Source organism: Haemaphysalis longicornis, unplaced genomic scaffold (genome assembly GCF_048455015.1).
Source record: "Haemaphysalis longicornis isolate Haplotype H1 unplaced genomic scaffold, Haemaphysalis longicornis Haplotype H1 scaffold_4, whole genome shotgun sequence".
NCBI lineage: Eukaryota > Metazoa > Arthropoda > Arachnida > Ixodida > Ixodidae > Haemaphysalis > Haemaphysalis longicornis.
In genome coordinates this window covers 79,167,294-79,176,809 of record NW_027526361.1, presented here as the reverse complement: position 1 = coordinate 79,176,809, position 9,516 = coordinate 79,167,294, and the positions used below count along the sequence as shown (strand labels likewise).

Below are 9,516 nucleotides of genomic sequence, written 5' to 3'. Positions count from 1 at the left end.
GCGGCGGGTTCTCGCATGGACAAACACGCACCACTATAGGCTCTCACGCAGCACATATCCCCGGTATAGAAATCATTACAGAGGGATAATGACTTCTCTCAACCGACTACAATGCGCCTGTTGGCCCCGCAAACAATACAGAATCTAGCCAGTGTGCCACTCGTTCTTCCACTATGCATGATGTCCGATACCTCTTGATAGCGACATTACGATAAGAAAATATTCAAAAAATGCTATAAATTCAGGTTCGAAGCAGCACCACATTTCATGTATTCTGCAACAATGATACACTTGTGCCATCAGTTTAGTCCAGTAACCTTGAGAAAAAAATGGCCGCGTATCTGTTCCTTTCGTTGCAAATGTCGTCAAAAGACGGTAGTCTTTGTAGACATTTGTAGACAAGGAAGTGCCCCCTTTTGCTTTCCCAATCACCTCTCATGCTTTTCCTGAACCATTGCGTCAAACACACCAAAAGTTTTCTCTAGGCGATTTCAATGTACCGCATTCCACTGCTACAGTCCGGGTGCCTGGATGCCAGCGCTGCAGTACGGCGGTGACGCTCGTGAATCGAAGCGGCCGACTTCAAGGTTTATAGAACCGCGGGGCCGTTCTCCACGTGCGTTCCAAGCAGAACGTGGAACGTAGCTAGTCGAACAACTGATTTAGCCCTAGCCAAACCCCCCTCGTGGGTTCGTGCCAAAATCTTTGAGGACATCATCATCATCATCTTTCGTTGCTGTTGTCGCGTGATTTTTCATATGCCACCTGAAAGTGGCGAGGGAAACAGCAGGCGGCGGTTTTCTGCAGTAGATGAAGAATATCATTTGCTATAGAAAAACTAAGTATCCTGATTTTTAATAAAGGAACACTGTAAATATCCCTTGTGTACTAATTTCCTGTCTTATATTTGCGTACTTTCTTGTTCTTTTTTAACAAAGTTGACAAGTATAAACATATAAACCGGGCTTAGACGTTTACCTTTGGCTATGAGTATGTAAGACTATTGCGCAATATCTACTTTGCTTTGGCCGGGAGGCTGAATCGAGTCACAGACATACATACAGACAGACCAAAATTTCTGGGTTTAAGTAGCCCAAGAAAGTCTATCGTCTTTAAACATAGTCATAGCTCCCAAAATGTGTTACGTAGAACTAAAACGTGCGGAGCCCTGGACCCTCGCTGCTGTTAGTGGCGCAAGAGTAAATCTGGGTGTACTGTAACAAACGTAAGGCCAGGGCGCTCAATTTATTTCTTCGTGTCTGCCATTGCGGCTTCCTCGCCGCTGGCAGCCGTTTCGCGTTTCTCCTTCGCGTCTTTAACGCGTGAGTACCCTGGTTCTTTGGGCCTTTGCTAACATTTACTGCGTGCGTTCTTTAGCGAGCACCCGTCCCTGTTCCCCTGCAAGGACCGTGTAACGCCCCGCATTCACACAAAATGTAGAATGGGCGGAAGTAACACAATAATGGAGATAATTGGTGGAAAAAAATTTCTAGAAACAGGACTAATGAAAAAAAAATAAAGTTTTTCGAAATTGATCCTGCGAAATTAGGAATAGCCGCCATGTACATTCCCTAAAAAAAAAATAATCGGAAAGAATCCACCCCAAAACGTTCAAAATACGAATAAAAACTAGGGAAACGAGCAAATGGTGTAATGCACTGCGTGTACGCGAAACTGCGTAACTGGCAGAAGTAACACATTTCTTCCGTACAATACCATAAACGGATATAACTGGTCAAACAGAATTTGGATGAAGATAGAATATGAAAAAAAATTGCAATAATAAAGTGATCAAATAAAAAATATGCATCGTGTATATATCCACCAAAAAACTAAGGCCAAACTAAAAATGCCTGGAAAAGAACATCAGAAATACGGATACAAAATGACTAAATTGTACCCAGCCTGCGCTACGCCTTGCATCTGGAGAAGAATACATAATTGGCGTACGAATGGCAATATCTATGATGGTATAAATTTACATCATTGGCGAAAATAAGGCGAGATGCGCAAGCGCCGAGCATTCGCGCCAACGAAGCTCAGGGTCCGCCGCCCGCTTCAAGCGTTTGCGCTCAGCGTCGCGTGCCCTTCGCTGCGGAGCTTAGTCTTCAGTGGACGTAACGTTGCTGTTAGTTTGTGGGGTGGTGCTGATGCTTGCTTGCGCCAACCCACTAACTGGCTGGACTGTTGCTTCCATCACACTTCATCGGAAGAACAGAGTGAAATGGAGTCAACCGCAGCAAGCGCTGAACTGAACGTGCGCAGCGCGCTACCCGATTTACATTCAAGGTTGAAGGAGAGGAGACTATAGGAGGAGAGATGCGCAAGCGCCGAGCATGCGCCGCGAAAGCAGAAGCGAAAACGCGAGAGAAGCGAAAGCGAAGTGCACGCAGCTGGTACGAGAGAAGAAGTGGCGGGAGTATCGCGCAGCTGTGTGAGAGAGGAAAGGAGGAGAGTTCCGCATTCGCAGTGTGAGTGCGGACGCCGACGCGGGACATGCCCAGACTATAAGATGCTCCGCATCTAAAACATTGAACGCGTACAGCGGCCCTGAGCGGTATTGTGGTGTCATCTTGAGAACGGACAGTAAACGAAGGAACGGAAGATGTGTCGTCTTCCACTGCGGCCCTAGTCGACATACGTAATGTTCAGTTCAAATACGTGCCGTGAATACGTAATCGCTGACGTCACGAAGCATACGATCTAGCCGGAAAATTGAAATTTCAGCTTAAATTGCGTAATCTCTCACTGAATAAGGCATTGTTTGCTGCCGTACAAGCACTGGGCCCCTTTAAAGAAAAAAACTCCCAAGCATTTCCCCGAGGGTGAACATGGTTAAGTGCGAATGCACGGGGTGATGCTATGAGGGGGAGTAAAGTTAAAATCCGTTGGCATTCGCCCGTGAGCGCACGCGAGCCGACCCACGGAGGTCTGGCAGTTTATCGCTGCATATATAGGGGGGTACGCCGCGCCGAGCGCGCCGAGCCAGGTGGCTGAGAGAGGAGGCGAGCGCAAGGGGAGAGGGACAGCGGCGCACGGCAGCTGCAGCCGAGCGAGGGGGAGAGGAGAGAGTGTGACGTCACGGTGGAGAGAGAGGCGCGTGGCAGCTGCTGGGGAGAGGAGGCGCGCTGTGACGTCATACCATGACGTCACGGCGCGAGAAGCGGTGCGGGGAGCGGCGCGCACCCGCGCAGCCACGGCGAGGAGGCGGAGCGAGCGCAGTCACGTGGTGAAGTGACGTCACCGCGCCGTTGCTACCGACGCTCCTCTCCACTCCACGCCGTTGCTAGGGAGAGGAGGACTGCGGACGCCGCCGCCGCCGCCGCCGCCGGCGGTGGAAGGTTTGGGGTCGCTTATAAAGTGCATTCGCACTTAAAAAAAGGGCCCATCTCCTCGCGAGGGGGACTTGAGTAAATGCGTCGCATAGGGGGTGGGTGTATTGCGTTAACGTTTAGTGTTTGGGGAGTTGGTGGTAGTGAATGCGTTGTATCAGCAGCTTCTTGACGTAGTTTGAATGAGTCAAGAATATAAGGCGCGTTCGTAGCCTTTCATTCTCTGTCGGTTTTGTGGCGCAGTGGGAACAGCACCATGTACCTCGCGTTCCGCCCACAGGTAGTGAATGCGTTGTATCAGCAGCTTCTTGACGTGGTTTGAATGAGTCAAGGATATAAGGCGCGTTCATAGCCTTCCATTCTGTGTCGGCTTTGTGGCGCAGTGGGTAGAGCACCATGTACCTTGCGTTCCGCCCGCAGGGTCGTGGGATCGAAACCAGGCGCCGGTAAGTATTATTTCTTTATAAAGTGTAGGGGGAGGGGTGCGGACCTGTTGTTGAGAGCGAGGAGGGTAGCGTGATGCGGGAGAGGAGGAGTGGGGGAGAGGGCTCACCTGGAACGGCTGTTGCGGACGCCGAGGCATGCCAACGCCGGGTGGCACGGTGAGTTAAAGAAATGCTCTGCATTTAAAAGTCGAACCCAATGCCTTTGCCTACTCACAGAACAATGTGGCTGTAAGAACTTCCACTCTAGGCAATCTGCATCAGAACGCTACGCATTAGCAGATTTTTTCCGTCGTCCTCGAGGCGAATACGGGTCTTTGTGGCTCCGCACGCCGCGCGCACCTGTTTCGGAGGGTGTGGGGAGGCGGAGTATCGTCGGAAAACGTAGGCAAGTAGAGGGCCATTTAGGGCCCGCGTAGCGTTGCCTTTCGGCATGGTTGTCGAGGATTTTAGGACGTGTCCAGGCCAAAAGGGGCAGCCGCAAGGTATTCGCATGATCTGTACCAGGATGATGGGAGACCGGGGGCCAAGGTTGTTTAGAGGAAGATTGAATCAGTAGTTTTGCGGTGGCACGACCAGCTTCATGGATCGGGGATAACTCGTTCGTCGTCGCGAACCGCAAACCCAGCCAGACTCCGTATACGCCTCGAGCGCGGCCTGTAGGGGCGCCACTGAAATCCCCCTAGCGGCCCGTTTCGAAAGCAGGAGCGGGAGTCCCCGGCCCGCTCCCCCCTGTCGCCGTTGCTTTTGGGGCTCGTTCAAGACAGCGATTTACCGTTTGTCCACTTTCGAAATACCGATTAACGTGGAGCAGGCACTCTGTTTGCAAGCGTGGTGTGTTCACGAGAGAATAAACGTTTACGACGCGCTCTTAGTGATATCTATACGAGCGCCAGGCGCGTGTCACAGGCCTGCGTCCCGAAGCCAGCATTCGCATGCAGCTGATTGCAATTCCGCTGCCCTTAAATTTAGTGGCAGTGTCTCCGTAAGCAGTGTTTCCTCCAATGGTCATGTTGCGGCCATACACACTATGATGTAAATCGACTTTGTGCACTTACAAAATCCAGCGGAGCACTCATACCTGACAGCACGCAAGTTACGCCTGCCAATATCACATATCAGATATTGATCAGTACCATGAACACGCCAATGCGGCATAAATTTCACAAAGATTGTACCAAAGAAGTACGATGGATAATGCAAAATTACACTCCGGAGTCAGCACACGACGACAAATTTAATGCTGGGTCGTCTTGTCCCGAGGTGAGCGCTCGCAAAGATTCATCTGTTACATTTATCCTCCACGAGAAGCGCGAAGATGGGCTTATAGAGTAATCCGCGTCCGTGACCAAACTCTTCTTCGAAACATCGTCATATGACACAGGGAGACTGCAGGATCTAGCATAAACCGAAATCAGAGACCCTTATCAGATACGACACTCTTCCAACAAGCCCGTGTGTACAAGATTTCGGCGCACGTTAAGGATCTCCAGGTGGTCAAAATTAATCCGGAGCCCTCCACTACGGCGTGCCTCATCGTTTCCGTTGCGTCGGCGTGTCCTGCAATCAATCAATCAACTCTTCCAACGACACCTTGTATCGCTTGTGAACTGCCTACCCTGTATTCTTCAAAAAATGCGTCCGCCGAGTGATCAGCCGTTCGTTGAAGGCGAAAAACAAACGAAAAGTGAACACGCAGCTTGTGTGTGTGATTACTAAAACGTTCATTCGTTGATTTCGTTCCGCATTTGTAAACAACGATAGTTGAGCGTCCTCCTCCTCACCCCCCCCCCCCCCATGTCTAGCGAAATATCGGTGCATTTCGCATCTAGTTGGTCTGGTGAATACTACCTTGCTCGAACAAACGTTTTTAGCATTTCAGAAGCTGCACTCGGTTTTTTTTTCTTTTTCATTCCTGTACGACTTTTCTATTTATTCCCGACTTGCAGACCTTTCATTTTCCCGTGGTTTCATTAACATATACCTTGGTTCTTACTATAAGCACTATAAGGCATGAGTGGGCACATATATGACAATGCACAGCCCTTGAGCATACTTAACATTTTCGCGTGGCTTATATTCCCATAAAAGGCACAAGTTTTTGTCAGCTAGGTTATCACATCCCCGAAACATATTTTTCTACGACGTACATATTCGAAGCAAAGCCGCATTTGTTGTCTGTGCTGCAAAACGAACCAACCTCTTACAGTGCCAATATCAGGTCTAAACGAGGCGACAATAAATAGAATTCACTTGTGCTGACGTGTTTGAAGGTGACAGCGGTGATATGCTGCTGCCGTCGCCGACGCCCGCAAGAGCGGCCAAGAAGCGCGCAGAACCGCCTCCCCGGGTAGCTCTTGTTGGCATTAGAGCGCTCTTCCAAGACGCAGCTGTTTTTTTTAAGTGCCCTAAACGTGCAGTTAGCTTACAGACGTCACCATAACAAGTTGTTTAGTGCGCGGAAAGGCAAAGGGAAGCGAAAGAGAACCAAAACACTGCATGACCACCCATCAGCCACGCAGCGCTAATCCCACAAACGCCGCGGAGAAGCGGCGGCAGGCGGCGCAGCGATCGCGAATCTCGAGGCGTATATCCTTGCCCCGAAAGTGAAAGCAAATGCGAGCTGCCTGGCAAAGACGACTCGTCTACGTCGAGATTTGTTGGTGTAGAACTGTACTGTCAAGGCCATGTCTAGAATTACAGTGTTATACAAGGCCATGCTCAGCATTAGCGTGTTGTGTCAAGGGAACGCCTGGGGTTTGCGTTGGAAGTGTCCGCTCCTACTCTATGTTTAATGCAGGCTCTTCCCGGGGAGCAGTGCGGCGCAGTATTTTGTTTTAGAGCCTTTGTAGCCCCACCAGGTGTTTGTGTTCTGTTTCTTTTTGTGTGTGCGTATGACAGTGTGTTAGCAGTACGTGTTATCTCTGTCTCGCGTTCCGTGTTATGTTCCTGCACGAACGAGAGCCTATGCTCGCGTAAAGTTTTCTGCGGGTGCGTTCGCCCTGGTTGTTTGTTCCACGCCTTCATAATAAACGATTTGTTTGCTTCCCTGAAGTTTGAGTACGTCTGCATTCTCTCCAGCTGCAGGCAGGTACTCCGGCACCATCAAGGGTCGACCGGCCTAAAATACTGCACTCTTTTCGCACCTTTTGTTTGCGCAAGCCATAAAGGGGTTGGTACATATAGCAAGCTTATTAAGTGACGCTTTCGAAGGAGTGCCAGTATTGTCCCTAATACGGGCCCAAGTGTTTCGTCACTGGTTTCATGTGGAGTCATGTACACTTTCTGAAGAGTCACGGAAACACTGTCCCTAGATGGGGCTCCACAGAGTCTTTCCTGGGTTGAGTCACGAAGTTCAGAAAGAGTAATAAGAAAACACTCCTGGAAGAACTGGACTCCATTTCTACAGGTAAAGCGATACTGAATATTATTCAGGTATAAGACAATACTTTTCATAAGTGCACTCAGTTATTTGAAAGAAGGTTTGTTTAACAAAAAAAAGTGGAGCAGACAGTAAGATCTGTAGCAAGTCTTGCAAAAGGAGTTTTAAAGACACTTTTTTCTAGAAGTGTACAAAAGTGAAGTTGTATTGCATTTAGTACGTTGCAAAGGAATTAACGGGGTATATATTTTGAAGGCATGGTTGCAGTGTTATGGTTCTATCTTTAACTTCAATCATTCAAAGAAAAACGTTAAAAACCCGAGGGTTATGGTAAAAGTAAACGTTAAATCATTGGCCTAAACGGGCTGTCCAATAGTCCATTTTAGCCTTCCGAGCCCGTTACTGAAGTCATACGATACGGCGAAAATGCTCCAGTAAATCGTCTAGTGGGTGACGGATGACGTTGGTGAGGAGCTTCTTGTTAGGTTTGAGTTGTGGATTGCTGCTGGGAGTGTATACAGAGCAGAGGCGTACTAACAGGACCGTCAAGACGCCCACGATGATGAACCCCAGCAAGGTCAAGTACCAGTACACCTGCACAAAAATACAATAACGCTGATGCAGCGCTAAAACCAATGTGTTCCTTTCGCATTAAAATTGGATGGGAGTTATACCTCGAGGTACGATGGCACTTAACAGTGTCAAACCCCCGGAGTCCCTTTGCTTTTTCTACATATAAGAAAATGTTTCCCAAACTTTATCTGCTGTGCAAGATTTCAATCCAATTGTTCATTCCGAGCACGACTGGTTATTTTCAGCACATCATCTGCACGTTTCGTTTCGGCTGGTTTAGTGATAATCTTAACTCATGTTTTTGCCATTTGGCGCTGATAATTATCAATTACTTTCAGCCATTACGTGACGAATGTTACAGTTCCTTTTTGAGTTATGTGAAGCGCGTCTTATGTCACCACTTGCATCAGCTAATATGCTTCTTACCGGGCAGTAGAAAAAAGCCGGTATTCATGGCAACAACGAATGAAGCGCAGAAATACACGCTTTTTCCAGAAGCATTTTATTGCGTGCGATATGAGCTAGACAGCATTTTCATTTTTCTGAGGTCACGTCGGCGCTTTACATGGTGTCTAAAGCTCAATCAAAGATATTATCCTACAAATATTGGTTTATTAACTCCAAGTGACAGAAAAGATTCCTTATGCAGTAACGTTAGCCGGCATTTCAGATCGCTACAAGCTACTCTTTATAGAAACATTGCGGAGTAGGAACCAGCATATTCGATAATAATCACACTCGTCTGAGCCTTATTTATCTTTCCCAAGTCTGCTAAATGACACGGGTCGTTCCTTTCTCTGAAAGGTACAAGACCGCTACTTCCTGCATACACGTAGCGTAATCTATTGGTTTACTTTGAAAACTCGCGCTATTCTCTGGATCAACTGCATCAGAGGAAAAGCGGTTCGGTTTCCGAGGAGCTAAGAAAGAGTGGCAAGTTCTAAAGCTAACGGCGTGGGTAGGAGACCCGGGCGTTGTAACGAATAATTTTACTGTCAACTGAACTCAATTTTGTTTACAGAGCGTCAACATGAACCGTGAAGGGGTACAGGGGCACTGGGAGGTCTAAAGGTAAGAACCGCAAGTGGGACCTCCCATGATGATTATAAAATAATAAGAAAAAATGAATAGATACCAAACGACACTAGAATACAATGTCAGCAAATAAACACTCAGCATAAAACGGAGAATGATGAATACAAAACCAAAGGAAAAAACATTCCACTAAGAAGCAAGAACACTAAAAAAACAATGAATACAACTCCGATCTATTCAAAATTGGGATATGAATGCCACATTAACGAAAATACATAATACTGCGTTAAAATTTAAGGAAACAGAGGGGCCTAACAAGATAAATTTTAGTTTAGATTTAAAAACGCGTAGTGAATTAAAAGATCAATATCAGGGGTAAGTGAATTACAGAGTGAAATGGCGGAAAATTGCACCGTATGTTTGCCGTAGTTAGTGTGTATACACGGCAGTATCAAATATGTATGTATCAAAGTGTTACGGCAAAAATATTTTCAAGGAATTATACGCATTGCTTTTGCTAATGACAGTGGTTCGGTATACTATAGGGTAATTTACGTGGTTGGTGTAACAGGTCAACGCACTTGCATAACGTTCATCATGACGAAGGAAGTGAGGGCTCGCATCCATGCGCGAACGTAGCGCTAAGGATACACAGGGGCATCGAATTTGCAGGATTTCTCTGCCGGCCGACTCTCTTTTTGGAAACATGCAGGGGACAGAAGCTCAAGGCAATTCTCGGCGGAATGCCTGC

General features: G+C 47.6%; 1 protein-coding gene across 1 annotated transcript in view; it reads right to left on the bottom strand.

The window, feature by feature from the left end:
* Positions 1–7,179: 7,179 nt before the first annotated feature.
* LOC144180410 (disintegrin and metalloproteinase domain-containing protein 10 homolog) overlaps positions 7,180–9,516 on the bottom strand; it is a 31,881-nt gene continuing 29,544 nt past the window's right edge. Inside the window, exon 9 of the mRNA XM_077708759.1 lies at positions 7,180–7,751. Coding sequence (XP_077564885.1) covers positions 7,566–7,751 — 186 coding nt within the window. The 3' untranslated portion in view covers positions 7,180–7,565. The remainder of the gene's footprint in view (positions 7,752–9,516) is intronic.